This window comes from Cydia strobilella, chromosome 24 (genome assembly GCF_947568885.1).
Source record: "Cydia strobilella chromosome 24, ilCydStro3.1, whole genome shotgun sequence".
NCBI lineage: Eukaryota > Metazoa > Arthropoda > Insecta > Lepidoptera > Tortricidae > Cydia > Cydia strobilella.
Window position 1 is genome coordinate 8,582,523 of NC_086064.1, and position 21,312 is coordinate 8,603,834.

Here is a 21,312-nt window from a genome sequence, read left to right on the forward strand (position 1 = left end):
CAAACTACACGCGGTTTATTGACTATGACTTATGAATCAAAACGGCATATACAGGTTGGCTAAAAAATAAGTGCATTTCCGTCGCCAGGGAGGTTTTGGGATTATACTGAGCAACTTTTACTATGGGAACAACCACGAAATCGCGAAAAAAAAATTAGGTGTTTTATACGAATTTCGGCTGGTCCATTTTCTATGGGAGGGTAAATTTTTTTTTCGCGATTTCGTGGTTGGTCCCATGGTGAAAGTTGCTCAGTATAATGAGAAAACCTCCCTGGCAACGGGTATGCACATATTGTTTAGCCACCCTGTATGGTAGTGTTACTACAAAAAAAACAAATCAAAATATTTAATAAAATAATTTGATTTGTTCCCAAATTTGTCACGTGATTTTAGTCACTCGCGCGACGTGTTTCGGACAGTGCATGTGATGTGACATTTCGCGCGATTGACTAAAATTACGCGAGTAAACCGTATTTTTTTGGCTTAAGTTAGTATGACTCACGACAAACTAAACTAAATTCGACCAACATTTTAATCCGAAACTGACACTTTAATTTCTGCATGAACGTTTTCTGTATCTTCTCTACATCGAAACAAGAAGCATGTCAGAACAAGTGTTAAGCTCACTATTATCTGACACGCATTATAGCACAGATGTTTATTTGGAGTGTAATGTAGTGAGCAAGATTATTGACATTTATGGAATGATAACCTCGCTTTTGTGATTCTCAGTTTCACTATATTTAGTATCATTATAGTACATTTGGTTGTACAACGAACTTTGGTTGTCAGTTGTGATGCTTAAATCATTTGTATTAAAATCAATAGCTTGGTTATCATTCGCAAAACTGGCAGCAGCGTTGTTAGGAGCCATTTTAATTATTTATTATTATCTTTCGCTGTTATTATCTTAAATATACTAGATGCTGTGTCAGAAGCAAACCACCCTAGATTCAATTCCGAATTTGTAACGACTCATAACGTTTCAGTGAGCTCAGCATGGTTCCATTATTACCGCCTGTCACTATGGCCGTCAATTACACTTACATACTTGTGAGAACGAGACAGGCATGGCGACAAGCGATAAAAATGCGACCGCTGGTAAAATTGACGAAATATAAAGCCGATCTTGTTCAAACTTGTACAGTCGCCATCAGATATATCGGAGCGCCCGAGGTGCTCACAAATATCTGAACACTCCTCTATTGTCAAGGCGTTAGAGTGCGTGTTCAGATATTTTGAGCACCTCGGGCGCTCTGATATATTTGATGGCGACTGTAAGAGAGCGGCTCACTTTATATGTGCCATTTTCAACCAAAAGGGTACTTATTGTTGCTTGTCAGTAAGGCGCTATTTCCATATAGCTTCAATTAAAAATCAACCTTATCGACAACCGACAATGTGGTACCTTTCGGTCGATTTTTATTTCGCTAGAGTATATTACCGTCAGAGTTAGATAAAATTTTGTGTGTCTTCTATTCTGTGTCTTCCACTGAGTAACAAAAACGTATAGTATTTTTGTAACACAACGTAAAATTAAAGTGATTGAGGAACTGTACAAATTCAAACCAACCAAGTTTTATCTGAACTTGACGACAAAAAAAAAATTATGTTGCTCAGTCGTCACCAGGGCTCGGAACCGGTATTTTTTAAAAACCCCGAAATAGCCCAACATTTTGAATTTTTTTATGCTCATTACGTAGGACTGAATCATGTATTTAGGAAACAATTTTGCATTATTAAAACGTCCCATTAAAAATGAAATTATAAACAAAAGAACGAAAAAGAACGTAATAATACCGGTATTTTTGTATGGAGCAAATACCGGTTTCCGACCCCTGGTCGTCACTCAGCGGACTTATCGTTTCTAGATCAAACAAGTTAACAGTTAAATACGGTTAGCTTTTGACAGAACACGTAAAGTTAAACGCGTACCCTCTCCCACTAGGGAACAAAGTGAACCTGCATAACACGAGACGATAACACATGACGGCCTTTTACGAAACGCAAATCATTAATATAAGAATGTTTATACACATGCAATTTTATTACTAGTTATTAACGTTTTATATAGACTTTATACTGATTGGCAATGTTTCGAACATTGCTTAAATTTAAGTAATATTTAGCCCCAGGAGCCACTTTTAAACGCCGACGATCCAAAACTGACAAAATTAGGTATTAATGACCAATAGCAAAATAACTGTCTTAAGAGACCGATTTGGCCTTAATTTGTATCCAGGATTTTGGAATTCTTAGGATTCCTAGCCCTAAACCTAAGGCCGTGTGTCATGATCTGCGGGACTAATGCAGGTTCAACTGTAGTTGAAATTTTCTGAGATGAATTATTCGGCTTAATCCTTAATCTGTTAAACAAAATGTATTGTTTCTTTTATGCAGCGAGTTTACCTACCGAATTCGGACGAGTGAAAAGGAACAACCACAAAGCAATTTCACAGTTCTATATGCTAATGTAAGATGATAGACCGCCCACATTCAGGTAAAAATTTTCGTTATTAAACGTTTTATAAAAAAATATTTAGATCAGTACGGTTTCACTCACTATTGTTTTTAATTGGCGACATGTTTCGGATTCGTCGGGAATCCTTCCTAAGGCGCTCGTGTCCGCGGCTAATGTACTCCGTGCAATGCCCGCGCCGCCCGCCTTGTCGCTCGTTGCGGCGAGCAACAATAGTGAGTGAAACCGTACTGATCTAAATATTTTGAAATATGTCTCACGATAGTTTAATTTCGATTAAACGTTTTATCTCCGAATGAGCTGTTATATGAATATGAACCATATAAATATTATGGTAAAATTGCTTTTTGAACGGCCTCGTTCTTTTCACATGACGGATTCGGTAACTAATCACGCTGCTTAAGAGAAACAATGCCTTTTGTTTAACAGATTAAAGTTTAAGCCGAAAAAAATCACCACATAAAATTTCAAATATCGGGTCCTAGTTCTAGACGAGCTTGAATACTAGTTCGCATGTCTATTCGTATTACACTGGCTCCTAACACCTCACCGTAGCTCCGTCCGTCCGTCCGTCCGTGGGACCCCAAAACAGTAAGCACTGCAAACACACTTTAGTTTTAGTTAGGGTTTTCGAGGCGGGTTTTAAGTCCCCCACAGATTATGACAATCGGCGTTATAAATATCCCATTAAAATAAAGTTCTGATACATATTACTGCATTATCAAATACTTTGGGATTTGAACCCAAGTATAAAGAATATTATAAATTATAAGAATATGGAACTACTTATATATATCTCTGTAACACTTGCCTGTGTATCTTTTTGTTACATAAGTAGTTACGGCCAACTGCTGATGTGACGTTTTCAAACAAAAGGTACCACATTGTCGCTTGTCGATAAGGTAGATTTCTAATTGAAGCTATATAGAAATAGCGCCTTACTGACAAGCGACAATAAGTATCCTTTTGGTTGAAAATGGCACATATTATACAATCGTTATAGGACTAACTAAATAAATACAGTATTCATATGCTCTTAATAGGCTTGGCCAAAAAAGAACTAAATATTACACAAATAGCTATATCTTAACTGACCCTCCTCCGCCTCCTCCTTTTTGGTACGGACGGCTAAGGAATGGAATGCGCTCCCGCCATCTGTATTCCCTGATCAATATGACCTCGGTCTCTTTAAAACAAGAGTGAATAGGCTGTTACTGAACCGGTGAGCTCCATCTTAGGCCCTGTCTTCACTTTCCATCAGGTGTGACTAGGGCCAATCGCCGATCAGTTTATAATAAAAAAAAAAAAAAAAAACCTAGATGTCAGCGGCCCTAGTGATACTAAATACTAAACTAACTAATATAAACGCATAAAATTAAGCGGGTACTTACGATACAGGCCGAGTACCATGTGGTACTGTCAGTACTTGTGGAGTACTGATGCACTTTTCCGATTTCAAAACGTTTCGAGAAAAAAACCGCCGCCGTCCGAAAAATCGCGTCCGTTCAAGCAGGTTCACTTTGGTTCAATAAAACTATTCAAATTGTATGTGGATCTTAACGGTGTTTAACACTTTCACCGCAAAATACGTCAACCGACGCGCGGCTGCAGCAGAATAGGGAATATTACGCGAAACTCTGCGTAGGGGGCGCCACTACCACAATCTGAGGGTCTATCGCAAAACGAGAAGATCGAAATTTCGTTATCTAACATCTCTGTCACTTGCATATTCGAACGATAAAGAGGCAGATAGCGAAATTTCGGATTCGCGGTTCCCGGTAGGTTCTCTATAAACAAACCGCCTCAGTGCATCAATGTCATATTTTATTATTTCTGAAAACTTGTGAAAAAACTGTAAAAGGCACAGTATGTATAAGTTACTCTATGATTTACTAAAAAGGCTAGTGCTGCATTCTGGTGGCAGCACATTGCAGTAATATCCCCTATTGTATAAAGATTTTAACGGTGTTTAACACTTTCACCGCCAAATATCAACCTCCGCGCATCCGACAAGGTTACAAATACGCGCCGCCACAGATTTAATATATACGCTAGATGACGCAAATATCACGATTTGTATTGAAACCAAGCGTGCCGACTTTTTCATACAAATTTTTCCCATAATATAATTTTATAATTACTTACCTGTGATAGGAAATATGTTTTTGCCTTTGGGTGCTCGCAATTTTTGGGCTGTTGCAGTTAATTATCACGCAACGAGGGATTTTTTAAGTTATCACGGACGTCCGGCTGCAACAACTGACGCGCGTGGACTGTCAAGAGCGACGGTCAACCCCGAGGATTTCTCGGGGTTCGGATACGCGAAGTAGATGCATTTGCGTCATCTATGGTATATTTATATCTGTGCGCGCCGCACACGATTGCGTGTAATTCACATTGAATTACGATAATATTCCTTTTAGTAACGGTAAATTTAAAAAGCCGTAATTTTATATACACTGGTCAGTGGCGGATTTACAGTGTTGGCCTCCCTAGGCCCCAGGGGGCTTGTAGTACCTACTAGCCGTTTTTTTTTCAGCACTCATTTTACTTGCTGTCGCCCCTAACGTTTTGCCACCCTAGGCCCGGGCCTACTTGGCCTTAGGACAAATCCGCCACTGAATTTGGTTCTTTTCTGGTGGACATACAACTTGAATAGTTTTCCAATATATAATAAAACACATTTCAATGTATTCCAGTTTAGAATGATCGCATCGCTCGTAATAAAAATAAAAGTTATCATGTTTGTGATGAGCCGAATAAAGCGCGCGGTTGTTTTATGCGATAAACGGAATGCGTTTGCCCATTTTACATCAGATAATCTAGTTAATGACACTACATTGTTTTACGCGGTAAGCGCTTTGTCATTTTCAATTTTGCGTTTATCCCATAAAACAACCGCGCGCTTAAAGTCGCCAAATTTATAGATTAAGTCAGGTCCCCAAAGAAAACCAGCGCCACGGTTTGCCGCGGCATTATGCTGAGGGATCCTTTTTAGCGTACAACTGTTTTTTTTCGTCTGCATACCTTTCTTTTTTATGTACTATGTTGTGGCGTCAAATAAATGTATTTTCTTTCTTTCTTTAAAGTAAATCATAATTAAAACACCCGGAACAAAATTAAATTAAATTAAAGAGAAAACTAATTCTAAATACAAATACTTCGTTACATTTTTATTAATGAAACGAGGGCTGAAGTTCAGAGAACCATGGAAAGGGCTCGAATTTTTAGTGCCGATAAAGTCAAAACACACATAGTCCGCGGGCCAGGCGCAAATTTTGTCAGTCATCGCCTCCCGGGCGAAAACTCGTATAGCGGTTGACGGCTATGAATGATGAACCCTCGTGGACGTCAGCTGCCGTTCCGTTGGTGGGTTGAGGAATGGCAACCACCGAAACACGTAAAAAAAAATTTGTCAATGCCTCTCGCTTGATACTTTGTCGGATGAAAGTTTAGATGCTATTGTGAATAAACAGAATCGTCAGCCGATTGTATCGCAGTGGCAAGACCGTCAGCTGGTCACATGAACATGTAAACTCTCTACTGGGCCTTACTGAAAATCAGCGTCGCGGAGTGTGCCATGTTGGCTCACACCGTGACACCAAGCTGAGTAAGGACCATTTAGCGCAACCTCATTCTGTTTAATTATTTCTAGTTTTAGTCTTGTTATGTTGAGCTAATAAATGCTTTTTCTTTTTCTTTCTTCTTTCTTAAAAAAAACAGTCATCGGCGTCATCGCCTCCCGTTTGATACTTTGTCAGATGATAGTTTAGATGCTATTGTGAATAAACAGAATCGTCAGCCTGTTGTATCGCGGTGGAAAGACCGTGTTAAGTGTTTCGGTGGCTGCCATTCCTCAACTCACCAACGGAGCGGCAGCTGACGTCATCATACATAGCCGTTAACCACTATACGAGTTTTCGCCCGGGAGGCGATTGGTCATGGAGATCTGTTCCTGGCCCGCGGTCTTATAGGAACGCCCTGGACCTTAGAGTTTAATATCTATGTTAGACCGCCCGACGAACGCGCGATCTAACATATTGAACTCTAAAGGCCAGCCCACACTGGTGTCGTTTTAGCGTCGATTGGGTGTCCTAATTGACATTCGAGCAATAATAACCGCGGAGCGGGGTGACCACGGGCTTCAATTTGCGCGATAATCGCGATTCGAATTCCACGCGATGGTGACCCATATACGACCCATTAAATATCAAGTAAATTAGTCATAATTCGTATAGTTGTGATAAAAACTCGCTGCAAAAAAGAGACGACGCCGCCCGCCGCTAGTAGGTGTGACAGAGAACACACTACGTATTCGCTTGCAGCGAGTGTTTGACTCATCTACTCGTATCTATGTATCACTTACCTCGCTAGCCTTCTCTTTTTTCTTATCCTTCTTGCCGTCTTTGTCTCGCTTCTCCTCCTTGTCCTTTTCTTTGTCCTTGTCCTTGTCTCGTTCCTTGTCTTTCTTCTCCTTCTTGCTGCTGCTGCGGTCACGCTCTGAAGGAAAATGTGTCAGTCAGTAAGGCGTTTGTCCCACCAAGGGCGAAGAAGCTATAAGCTATCGACTATTTTCTCGCTCAAGAAACAAGCAAAAGATAGAGATTCCGTGTCGGTAAAAGAGAGATATATTTATAGTTGATCGCTGGCTGTTCACACTGCCGGCGAGGACTCTCTTGACACTCTTTACTCGCAGCGATAAAAGCTATCAACGATAAAATCGCTCAGAGGTAGTCGATAAGCGAACTTACGCTGAGAGACCAACTAGCAATCATTCTACAGTACAGTGTTGATTTGAGTTCACGTATTTGTTATAAATTTAATTTAAAACAATCATTTGAACTATCGTCTTCGGTTATCGCGATAGTTACTCATGAAATAAAACTATAAAAAAAGGATAATATCACGTATATTGAATTTATAATAACATCCCGACGTTTCGAAACCTTTACGGCGTTCGTGGTCAACGGGTGACACGCGATGTAATCCGTTTTCATAGTTTTATTTCATTTGAACTATCATTGTTGTCTAGCTCGGTAGACGATGATGATTTTATAAAAGCATGTGTGTAGTGGCAGCTGCAATTTTGAAGAGACGGAAAAGAGGGGTATTTTCAAAAGAAAAATAAGAAGAATTTGGATACAAAAAGTTAATTATTTCAGAAAAGAATACAGTGAATACAAACTATTGTACGAGTTGCAAAATGATTAATATCAGTTGCTAAATGATCAATAATATATAAAAAAATAGCTACGAGGTGTTTTCAAGGGTATTTTTTAGCTTACCTTTCTCTTTCTGGTCCTTATCCTTCTTCCTCTCCTCTTTGACAATCTTGCAGTACTCTCTAAAGTATTTTCCATCAGGTGTGACTAGGGCCAATCGCCGATCAGTTTATAATAAAATAGAATTAGTTAAGCGAGAGGTGTTTACAAGGGTTTTTTAACTCACCTTTCTCTTTCTGGTCCTTATCCTTCTTCCTCTCCTCTTGACAATCTTGCAGTACTCTCTAAAGTACTTACGATCAGGTGTGACTAGGGCCAATCGCCGATCAGTTTATAATAAAATAGAATTAGTTAAGCGAGAGGTGTTTACAAGGGTTTTTTAACTCGCCTTTCTCTTTCTGGTCCTTATCCTTCTTCCTCTCCTCTTGACAATCTTGCAGTACTCTCTAAAGTACTTACCATCAGGTGTGACTAGGGCCAATCGCCGATCAGTTTATAATAAAATAAAATTAGTTAAGCGAGAGGTGTTTTCAAGGGTTTTTAACTCACCTTTCTCTTTCTGATCCTTATCCTTCTTCCTCTCCTCTTGACAATCTTGCAGTACTCTCTAAAGTACTTACCATCAGGTGTGACTAGGGCCAATCGCCGATCAGTTTATAATAAAATAAAATTAGTTAAGCGAGAGGTGTTTTCAAGGGTTTTTAACTCACCTTTCTCTTTCTGATCCTTATCCTTCTTCCTCTCCTCTTTGACAATCTTGCAGTACTCTCTAAAGTAGTCTTCTCTCAGCGTACTGCTTTCCACAGCCTTGTATCTCGCCTCACTGTCCACCTTTTTCTTGGCGTCGGCCCAACGCGCGTGTCGGTCGATGGACTTTTCCTTGAGTAAGGCTATGAAGTCGGTCTTAGCCTAGAAGGGAAAATACCGGTTAGAGGGGGGAGTTATGTCGCTTATAGGGCGCGGGCGGGCGGGTTAGTGGTGTGTGGGGGGCGTTGTTTTATTGTAAGCTGGTTTCGTCCATGGCTAACAGTATGCCGTGTGAGTATCTCAACCTCAATAAAGATTCATTAAGAAGTAAATTAACATTCGTTAATATCAAAGAGAATATATATAGGATAAAGTACTATCATAATAAATTTTGTAGTCACAGTAAATTTACTGCCATCTATCGACACACGATTAAAACTAAACATATCAAAAAATGTATATATATGGATAAATTATTTTTTAATTTGTATTTATTATTTTTATATGATTTTGACCCATGTTCTTTCACTAATATGTGTTAAAATTGTTCAATAACTAACGAAACCGTCAACGTAATCTAAACGAGAATGGGAGAAAGGTTGGTATTGGTGGTAGCGCCATTTGTACAAGAATCAAATTTTATTGATTTCTGAGGCACGTTTTTTCCTTAGACTTTATTCATCTTATACGGAGTTATATAGGTCTTTGGTTAATATTATCGGTGTAATACTTTTATTAAATAATTTCTTACGAAATTAAATTGTTTTCTATACAACGGCACTGAATTTAAATTTGTAATCGAAATTATTTTACTGAACCGCAGAAAGATACGGTAAGTTTGGTGTACAGTCGCCATCAGATATATCGGAGCGGCCGAGGGACTCAATAGAGGCGCCGTTCAGATATTTGTGAGCACCTCGGCCGCTCCGATATATCTGATGGCGACTGTACCAAAGATGATCTTATTTTCAAGGTTTAACTTTATAGTGCAAGATTAATTACACAAAAATACGGGGGCATCGAAAACGACGCTATTTTTAGGGTTCCGTATCTCAAAAGGAAAAAACGAAACCCTTATATGATCACTTTGTTGCCCGTCCGTCCGTCCGTCTGTCTGTCAAGACCCTTTATCTCGGGAACGCGTGGAGGCGTTGAGTTGAAATTTAAACCATACACTGTGGTCCCTTGAAGCTGTCAAACTTCAGAGTTAACGTAAAAAAAGGTACGGCCGTTTATGCCGCAACGAACTGCCAATTAGTGATAAAAAAAATCTTCAACTGGTTGAAAGGACGAAACCGCGAAAAGTTTACTAATTAGCCAACCCCCCACCACCCACCGCTAACGCGCCGCAGCCGGCTCTTACACCTAGTACGCAACCATTTCGCCCTGAAAAGGAAATTGATTAGACGCTGAAAAAAGACATTATATCCTGTGGAGAGAAACGTTATTATTTCATTAGTTCCTGAAAGAAAAGGTTATTAGCCGATTGTGTAGAAGTAAACGTATTTAGTATTTGTAATTAAATATCTAATGTTTATAATCTTGACTTTTATTTACTTATGACTTCCATGAAGCAATGACCTTTTATTAATAATAGACGCGTGACGTGCATAGTTGATAAAACTAAAATGTAGGCAATATTTAGTAGATGATTGTGACAATCTTGACATATTGGCATCAGCCGTACGACTTACTCAATATAGGTTCCGGAACCTATATTTGATGGCTCACAATCGAGCGCCTGGTGTCATATCTACCTCCCTATACTTACATCCATGACCTGTGCCCTGTTTATCAAAACTTGTAGCTTGTAATACAAGTGGAAGTCCCTTTCTAACAGAAGCTGTCAAAAAGTGAGTTCCGCTTGTATTACAAGCTACAAGCTTTTGATAAACAGGGCACTGGGGCCCGTTTATCAAAAGCTTGTAGCTTGTAATACAAGTGGAAGTCCCTTTCTAACAAAAGCTGTCAAAATAGTAATAGCATCTTAAACATGATAGCTAATAAGCTTGTCTGTCCTTTAATGTGGAAACTTTGTCAAAGGACAAAATCTATGTTTATTATTAAATACTAACGTAGGCTAGGATCAACTAATACTCATTGGACCATTTGTTGTCTTGAATAAAATAATAAAATAAATAAATAAAATAAAAAAGGGACTTCCACTTGTATTACAAGCTACAAGCTTTTGATAAACTGCCCCTGAAGGGTGCCACTGCCAGCGGAACCTAATTATAATATTTGCATTATCTGAATTATATGTGGCAACTATTTGTACAATACATTTAATTATATTTGTGATCTTAATATATTTGTGCCGAATACAAATCGATTTTGATGAATAAATACGTAGACAACATAGAAAACATTATTAACGACTTTTAAAGTAGGTCACGGTCAGGTTCGTGATTTTAATTCTTAAAATAATAATATAGAAGTCATGTTATTAGAATTAACATGCAGAAAAAGTAAAACACAGTCAAGATTGTAATAATTACGTGTGTTTAATATAATTACCCCTAAAATTTCCAAAATATTAATGACAATTACCTAAAGATCTATTATTCGTTTAAGATTAGCGTACAGCCATAGAGTAACTTATACTAGAGCGGTACTGTCATAGTAAATTTTATAACCCTAGTAAATTCACTGCCATCTGTCGACACACTTTAAAACTAAAAATAAATATTTATAAAAATACGATAAAATGTATTTAAATATGGATAAATGATTTTTTTTATTTGCATTAATTATTTTTATGATTTTGACCCATGTTCTTTCACTGATATGCGTTAAAATTATAAATAACAAACGAAACCGTCAACGCCCTCTATACGAGTGTAGGCCAAAACTAGTAGCGCCCTCTGATCGAGAATCAAATTTTCGTGATTTTCGAGGCACGTGTTTTCCTTAGACTGCATCCATCTATTACGGAGTTATATCTATCTTTGGTACAGCAAATAGATATATTGGAAAGACTATTTAGTTATACTAAATCGGCTAGTGAGAGAATCTTTTAAAGGGGTAAAACTGGCATTTTACGGGGGTACCTATCTATAAGAAAAAATATTAATGATCATGGTGGGGTAAAATCGAGTCCTATTTAGTCAAAGGGGTCACAGTATTAAAAAGGTTAGCAACCACTGTTTTAAAGGAACTTACTCTCCTCTTTATCTGGCCTTATCACTTTTTATTGGCACGTTTATTTCGTCCGTCCGTCTGTCTGTGTATCAAGACCCTTTATCTCGGGAATGCGTGGAGGTATCGAGTTGAAATTAAAACCATATACTATAGGACTACAGTCCCTTGAAGCTGTGAAGAAATCAAACTTCTAACGTAAAAATCGATACGGCCGATTTCGTTTCCAAAATAATTTCGACACCCTCAAGGGAATCAAAATTTATAGGGTACCTTCCGTTTAGCTAGAACTATGAAATTTGGCAAGTAATATCGTCTTATTCTACAAGTACGGGTAGACATTTGAAAACTAAATTTGTAAAAAAAAATTGATAAATTTGTACGGAACCCTCGATGGGCGAGTCCGACTCGCACTTGCCCGGCTTCCCCAAAGGGTAAAAAGGGGACCCTATTACTAAGACTCCGCTGTCTGTCTGTCTGTCTGTCCGTCTGTCACCAGGCTGTATCTCGTGAACCGTGATAGCTAGACAGTTGAAATTTTCATAGATGATGTGTTTCTGTTGCCGCTATAACAACAATTACTAAAAACAGAATAAAATAAATATTTAAGTGGGGCTCCCATACAAGCGTGATATTTTTGCCGGTTTTTGCGTAATGGTACGGAACCCTTCGTTCGCGATTCTGACTAGCACTTGTCCGGTTTTTATTTTTAAAGCCAGTCTGTGTGTACATTTACACAAATTAATTACTTTTAGGGTTCCGTACCCAAAGGGTAAAAACGGGACCCTATTACTAAGACTTCGCTGTCTGTCTGTCCGTCTGTCACCAGGCTGTATCTCATGAACCGTGATAGCTAGACAGTTGAAATTTTCACAGATAATGTATTTCTGTTGCCGCTACAACAACAAATACTAAACACCGAATAAAATAAATATTTAAGTGGAGCTCCCATACAAGCGTGATTTTTTGCTGTTTTTTGCGTAATGGTACGGAACCCTTCGTGCGCGAGTCCGACTCGCACTTGGCGGTTTTTATTTTTAAAGCCAGTCTGTGTGTACATTTACACAAATTAATTACTTTTAGGGTTCCGTACCCAAAGGGTAAAAACGGGACCCTATTACTAAGACTCCGCTGTCCGTCTGGCCGTCTGTCCGTCTGTCTGTCACCAGGCTGTATCTCATGAACCGTGATAGCTAGACAGTTGAAATTTTCACAGATGATGTATTTCTGTTGCCGCTATAACAACAAATACTAAAAACAGAATAAAATAAATATTTAAGTGGGGCTCCCATACAATGATTTTGCCCATACGTGATTTTTTTGCCGTGTTTTGCGTAATTGTACGGAACCCTTCGTTCGCGATTCTGACTAGCACTTGTCCGGTTTTTATTTTTAAAGCCAGTCTGTGTGTACATTTACACAAATTAATTACTTTTAGGGTTCCGTACCCAAAGGGTAAAAACGGGACCCTATTACTAAGACTCCGCTGTCCGTCTGGCCGTCTGACCGTCTGTCTGTCACCAGGCTGTATCTCATGAACCGTGATAGCTAGACAGTTGAAATTTTCACAAATGATGTATTTCTGTTGCCGCTACAACAACAAATACTAAAAACAGAATAAAATAAATATTTAAGTGGGGCTCCCATACAAGCGTGATATTTTTGCCGTGTTTTGCGTAATTGTACGGAACCCTTCGTTGGCGATTCTGACTAGCACTTGTCCGGTTTTTATTTTTAAAGCCAGTCTGTGTGTACATTTACACAAATTAATTACTTTTAGGGTTCCGTACCCAAAGCGTAAAAACGGGACCCTATTACTAAGACTCCGCTGTCCGTCTGTCTGTCACCAGGCTGTATCTCACGAACCATGATAGCTAGACAGTTGAAATTTTCACAGATGATGTATTTCTGTTGCCGCTATAACAACAAATACTAAAAAGTACGGAACACTCGGTGGGCGAGTCCGACTCGCATTTTGCCGGTTTTTTTTAAATTTTGACACAAAAATAGACCTTTAGGATTTATATCGTTATGCCTTGATAAGTTTGAACGCGTTATATTTAACTTACACGAACTTTTTATATAAGGTCTTTGTTTTATAAAATTTTTTCTTTTTTTTTTATGAAATAGGAGGCAAACGAGCAGACGGATGACCTGATGGTAAGCGATTACCGCCGCCCATGGACACCCGCAACACCAGAGGGGTTTTAAGTGCGTTGCCGGCCTTTAAGATGGGAATCTAATTGTGTCATGATTTATTTATGTTTACATGACAGATAGCAGTTGAATAATAATTATAACGTGGCAACAATCATTGCGTTACCCCGATTAGTCGAGGTAGTTGGGAAAATACCTGGCAACACGGTAGGTAGCTAGGTAGTGGGGCACGTGAGCCAGTTGGACCGGCTCGTGAGACTCGTTCACTTAGATCGGGGCAGTCAAAGAGACATCGTGAAGGATCAGTCAAATCAGAGCACCCGCAAGTACCTCCATTGGTGTATAAGTAATAATTAGAGTAACCCTTAGAAGCTGAATCTTCACAATTGTTACTACTAAATACATTTTAGGGGTGAAATTAATACATTTACTTCCATCACAACCTATACAGGTATACACCTAACTAACTTTGTCTAAGTTTGACTTTACTTAAGACCAACCTTACGGATATATCATTAATTTGATATAGAATGTAAAATCATTACAAAATAAAGCTAAGCTAATTTATTCACCGCGTCTATCGCGGTCAGCAATCATCATCAATCAATATCTTAATCCAATCAGCGCCTATACTAAGTTCACTAGACTTATATTGATCGGGATATAGACCGTGATTACCTTTTGTATTATTTGTGAGCTCCCGATATTTCGACGCAGTTACATGCATCATGTTCACGGGTGACTGAAGATAGCGGGTGGGTGTCAAAGTTCCCGGTCAATGTAAGTCTAGTGAAACTAACCGTGAATCATTCAAAACTCTATACTAAGTTATCGACACGCGCCGATAATATTTTGCTGACCGCCATAGTGTCATGCATCGAAAAAATAAAGTATAACAAGTCATTACTCATTGGGTTTAAATGACACAGTATATTTTTGCATTGCATAAAATATATGGTAAATAAAGAACTTACAAGAAATGACAGAAGACATACCATAATGAATTCAATTATGATCTATTTCTGATCTAAATCCCTACTAATTCATAAATCTGGAAGTAACTCTTTTTTGTTTGTCTGTCACGCTTAAACAGCTCAACCGATTTAGATGAAATTTGGTATGGAGATAGTTTAAGGCCCGGGGAAAGACATAGGGTAGTTTTATCAATCACCATCATCATCATTCCACGCAGACAAAGTCGCGGGCAAAAGCTAGCCATAACTATAATTTTCAATTTTGTAATTACACTGGTGTTGCAGGCGTCCATAGGCTACGGTAACTGCTTACCACCAGGCGGGCCATGCTTGATTGCCACCGACGTGGTATAAAGAAAAACACAATTATTAAACTGGCTGACAGATTTTTATCATAATTGGACACAAAATGTAATGCAGCATACAGATGTGAACATAATTACTTTCCATCGTATTTTCACGGATACGTACGAACGTGTTATAACTGAGGTTGACTGAAGTAGCATGACAAATACGAACGTTTCCGAGAAAATACGATGGAAAACAATTATGCAACTACATTTGTACAGCCATTTCTTGTATTTCATACAACTGCTAACTTCATTTTTGGTGATTGGCTGGACTCGAACCCAACACGTCTGTCACGTAAACATCTTTATTAACTTTGTGTTTGCATTTCACAAATACTAATAATGTTTATTTCCTGTCTTAAATTGGCCTTTGGTCACAATATTATAAATAATAAGTTTTTGGCATTGCTTTAATTTTTGGTACAAGCTTTTATCGCTGACTGTACTTTTCTTTCCACAGGCAACTAATACTCATCGAGACAATTCTAAAAACCTCAAAGACAATCAGTTTGCGTTGTTTTATCACTGAGTTCCTATGACCTCTTGTCTCCATCATCAGATCAGCTCGATGGTACCATAATATTGCATTGTCACCCGACTTACATTTGTATGCAAATTTTCAGCTTCATCGGAAACCGGGAAGAGGGTCAAATTTAACTTGCAAGATTTGACCCGTACAAACATAATTACATACACACTTACTTACAGACTGTTTAGATTAGCTACCTAAAATTTTTGTTCCCCAATAGCTTTTTCTCCATTCGCGTCTTTCCCCATTCTGCTTTTTAACCAGCCGTTTATTTTTTCAGTAATTAATTTAATCACACGCGTATGTCCTAATCGCTTTTTTCCTAAACAGTAATGTTTCACAGTCACACTAAGTCAATAGATAGGTTAGGTACGTTAGGTAGCTGCCAGAAGGGTAAACCGCCCAGAAATAGGAGCCCCGCGTAGCGGGGCTCCGTCGGCTCAGGGTAACAAGGACATGTTCTCGGAAATATTACTCTTTGGGAAAAAAAGCGACAGGGACACACGCGTGTGATTAAATTAACTACTGAATAAATAAACGCCTGGTTAAAAGCAGAATGGGGGTTAAAAGCAGAATGGAACAAAAGCTATTGGGAAACAACAATTTTGGGTACTTGATCTATAGTCCTTTATATACGATGTGGGATTCGAACCCACATCATAAAGTATACTTATAGTGTAAATGTTATAAACAAAGTGCTATTTATCAATATTACAGTTTCTAAGTGATTATATTGTCGGTTGAAAACACTTGTATTATCATTATCTCTGCCGAGTATCGTCATAGTCGGTTATATACTTAAGTCGCTCGTATCATAGAGTAACTTATACTAGAGCGGTACTGTCATAGTAAATTTTGTAACCCCAGTAAATTCACTGCCATCTGTCGACACACTGTGAAACTAAAAATTAATATTATAAAAATACGATAAAATGTATTTAAATATGGATAAATGATTTTTTTATTTGCATTAATTATTTTTATATGATTTTGACCCATGTTCTTTCACTGGTATGCGTTAAAATTATAAATAACAAACGAAACAGTCAACGCCCTCTATACGAGTGTAGGCCAAAACTAGTGGCGCCATCTGATCGAGAATCAAATTTTCGTGATTTTCGAGGCACGTTTTTTCCTTAGACTGTATCCATCTATTACGGAGTTATATCTATCTTTGCTCGTATGAATAATTATTTTTGACTTTTGAGTATATTTCCATACTTTAAACTTAGTCTGAATCATTGTATTTACTGTATAATTATTGTATGATTATATTGCTAAATTGACAAGGAACAGCGCATAATACTTGTTAACATACATACACAGCGCACATACCACATACGATTTTATCGATTGTGTTTTAGGGTTCCGTACCCAAAGGGTAAAAACGGGACCCTATTACTAAGACCCCGCTGTCCGTCTGTCTGTCACCAGGCTGTATCTCACGAACCGTAATAGCTAGACAGTTGAAATTTTCACAGATGATATATTTCTGTTGCCGCTATAACAACAAATACTAAAAAGCACGGAATCCTCGGTGGGCGAGCCACGTTTAAAAATTATCGATACGGGCAAAGTGCCGAAAACATGTACACTACCTTATTGCCCATATATTAAGGTAGTGTATACATATTTTATTGACACTGACCTGTGACTGTACATATAATTTATAGTATCTTGATAATCATAACATTGACAGATGGATCATTTGTTACTTATTTCCTATTAAATGATAATAACGGGTCACTCACGTATTTTTAAGTCGAAAAACGCAACGCAAGCTCCTGATGATACTCCTCGGTACGAAGTGAAACATGTCGAGCGTTTTTCGACTTAAAATACGTGTGACCCGTTATTAATATATTTAATGTCTGCGTCTCACGGAAGTTTTGTTACGTATTTTTTACTGTTTTAGACAATTCAACAGCTGAAAAAGACAACGTAAAAAAAGTCATAAATCAAATATATAACAGATTTGTCATTCACGTAAAAAAAACGTAAGGAAATTTACAGGAATAACGAAATGACGAACGCTGGCAGAGATTTTATGACAACACAGTGTCAAAGCAAAAAAGTAATGATTCTCAACTCATATCCGTAAAATTAGTTTATTTACTATATTACTGAGTTTACAATTCAATTTCATTTCAACTAATTCTGAATTTTAACTGACACACAATGTCTTTCTTTGCTTTCAATTACTTTAATATTTATATCTTTATATTTTCAACTTTAAAGAAAATTCTGAATACTATTTCTCTTATTCATTTTTAGAGGTTAACCGAGAATTTCTAATATCCTTGTTAAGAAGTCAAAACAACCGATATCTTAATTATATATTTATAAATTAATTTTCCGAATCCAAATTTAAATTTAATTTATATTATATTTTTATGTGTCTACGGGCACCATTAAAAATTCTCAATCAACAATAAAACCAAAATAAAAACCTGTAAAAGAAAATAATTAGTAAAAACATAACTGATTTCTCTGCCAATAATTTAAATTTACTTTGGCAATTTTTATATTTACATTTATTTTTCTCTAGCAACCCATCACCGCTGAGTTGTATTCTATTAAAATGGTAGTTTTTTTTTGTAGTGCTGGCAACATTGCCTTACATTTGGTGCATGCATAGGGGATTAAGATTTTTAACTCTATATAATAAAAATATACACTTACCACGCGGTAAGCGAGACCTTTCGAGAGATTACTAGGCCATTGAGAGATTCACAGTTTCGTTATAATTTTGATCAGCTTAAAATAATGTCTAACCTTATATAGTTTTGAGAAGTATTGGTGTGACCATTTGACGATTTTGGTAACATCTATTGACTCTTCGCTGTTGACAGAAAGTATATCGTCAACTTGTATCACTTCAAATTTAATACTTCACTTTGTACAAAATATTTCATGATGTGATCGCCTCAATTTGTAACACTACTTATTGAATAGATTATTGATTCGAAATGTAACTCTTCTCATGGGACCTAAGTTCTAATCCTTTTCCACAATATCTCGTCCAACAATTCGGGGACTTTACAAGCCAGATTTCACCGTCGGTTCAGCAAAAGTGGTGTTTGTGGCAAAAATTCATACTATTTGCTTAAAGTTATTAACGTTACCTATATAGCTGAGTCTGTACTGTCCAATTATTAAAATAAGATGTACCATAGTAACGCTCAATTTTTCACTTTTCAAGTCGGTTAACTGCGCTTACTGTGCCTCGTTTCGCTTACCCCGGCAAGGTTCTGGTGTTATTAGTTTGATTCAATAGGACTTGTCGTGTTGGCATTTCAACGGCTAAGGATGACTGGATTGCCTTGTATAGTCGTTTGTAGCTGGAGGCTGTATATAAGTGAATCATACCTAGAACTAAATCGTCAAGTGATCACAACGCCGCGCCGCCGCCGCTCAGCCGGCCGCCCGCTACAACACGCCAGTGCCAGTACAGTGAGACAGTGAGACAGTGCCAGTGCCAGTGCCAGTACGCCGCTAGGTGTCGCTGGCCAAACACTTCATATAGTGGTTCTAGTCGCGATACACGTTAAAGGTCTTTCATACAGTTTTACAAATTATAACAAAATAAAATATATTATATTTCATAAAAAACTGTATCAGAGATTATGTGCAAATTTATAATTTTCAAAGACGAATATATCAAGTGTAAAAATTATAAAAATCGCAGAGCATTGAAAATACGTTCGCTTGCAATTTTGAGCGGGATTCGAACCCGGATCTCTTAAAAAAAGTATGATATGTAAATCTATTTTGTAAATATTTATTATATCTTCGTAATTGTATTGATATTTGTCTTTTTAATCCGTATAATTTTCCATCGGGGATCGAACCCGGTGAGCAGCTGAAAATATTAAAGAATGTATTAAATTAAAAACGAGGCAATATCAAAAAAGGCATCATGGGATTCGAACCCATTATAAGCTTTATACTTTTCAATATTATAAGTTTCTTGGCAGTAAAATACTATCGGAGTAAAAATATATAAAATATTAGCATTTATCACATCATTTGACTACAATTGCAGTAGGTTTTTATAAAATTATTTGTCTATGTATCATTCAAGTTTGCTGTAGCACTGACTATAATAATAATAAGAAAATATTGATTCTGATGTGAAATTATTAGTTAATTTTCCACTTTTGGTTTCAAAGAGGAATCTCTTGTCTATTTTTGCTTTTACGCAATTTTCCTTTACTGATTATTAATAAAAATTTCCAAATACCTAAGCAATCTAGGACTTCCTAATTATTTTCTTAGTCTTTAAGTATGTAATTAGTACATAAGCTTTGCATTTCCTTCGCTTCCTTAAGTTTCATATATTGGGTTAAGTTAATACTTATTTTATGTACAAAAAAAATATGCTATATATCAAAAACTGCCCTTTTATAAAACTAATATATAATTTGTAAGCATTGCCTCAGTTGATTCTAATTTCTTATTATTGCAAATATCTCTTAAAACTGTCTCTGTCAAGCCGGTTCCAATTTTAGATAATCTTAAAGCTAATTTTGAAGCGATTTATCTGCATATGTTTATTCTATCATATGGGCAGTGTGATAAAGTACGAGGTTTATAGACATTATTTTATATCTATAAGTAAATAGATAAGTACATAGAAATTATACTTTCCTGAGACATATATCTTCCCAAGTCGTTAGGTTTGTACATTGTATAAATACATACATACACACACTCTCTTCTACGATATCGATCAGAAGACTCAGAAGTCATAAAATGTAATAATTTAAAAAAAACTTGTCTGTTCAGCCTGTCACAATATCACACAGCCCAACATGACATTACAACCACGAATAAAAGTTACATCAGTCATATTCATTAATTAGCCTGAAAACGCTTCAGCCAATCCAAACACCAAATACACGAAACCAGAGGTGTGAAACTCCTCGCTTCGGTCAAACTCGGCTCCGTTCGGCTCAGCATTGCTACGAGCAATTATTAGGGTTGGCACTTGACGTCCCTTTGCGTGCACGACCACAGATAAAATAATTTAGACAACCCTACATAGCCAAAAGGGATAGTGCCATATATTAGAAAGGGATAGCCTAATTTGACCCTGAACTGCTGTCAAACTTCGGTTTTGTAGGAAGTTTCCTTTCTGTACGGTAGTACTATTATTTATTCTCTGGCGAAACGTTTAAACTGTTACGTACTTTAAGCCCTTTGGCATCCGATTGAGCAAAAATTTGGCATAAAATTCAAACTAAATTGTAAATAGATTGAATTAATTGTTCATAATGTAATCTCTTACCTTAATGTTTACTAAAAGCATAAACTAATAACACTAGACCACCAATCCCTTGACCAGCGCGTAACCTAAACCATAGAGTAACTTACCTATATATAGAGCGGTACTGTCATAGTAAATTTTGTAACCCCAGTAAATTCACTGCCATCTGTCGACACACTTTAAAACTAAAAATAAATATTTATATAAATACGACAAAATGTATTTAAATATGGATAAATGTTTTTTTTTATTTGCATTAATTATTTTTATGATTTTGACCCATGTTCTTTCACTGATATGCGTTAAAATTGTTAAATAACAAACGAAACCGTCAACGCCATCTATACGACTGTAGGCCAAAACTAGTAGCGCCCTCTGAACGAGAATCAAATTTTCTTGATTTTCGAGGCACGTTTTTTCCTTAGACTGTATCCATCTATTACGGAG

At 37.2% G+C, this 21,312-nt stretch overlaps 1 protein-coding gene across 5 annotated transcripts in view; it reads right to left on the minus strand.

The window, feature by feature from the left end:
- LOC134751969 (transcription elongation regulator 1-like) overlaps positions 1-21,312 on the minus strand; it is a 72,933-nt gene that overhangs the window by 19,556 nt on the left and 32,065 nt on the right. For all 5 annotated transcript variants that reach the window (XM_063687489.1, XM_063687488.1, XM_063687487.1 and 2 more), the window contains exons 17-18: positions 8,412-8,610; positions 6,846-6,979 (exon numbers count right to left, since the gene is read on the minus strand). In XM_063687489.1, coding sequence (XP_063543559.1) covers positions 6,846-6,979; positions 8,412-8,610 — 333 coding nt within the window. The remainder of the gene's footprint in view (positions 1-6,845; positions 6,980-8,411; positions 8,611-21,312) is intronic.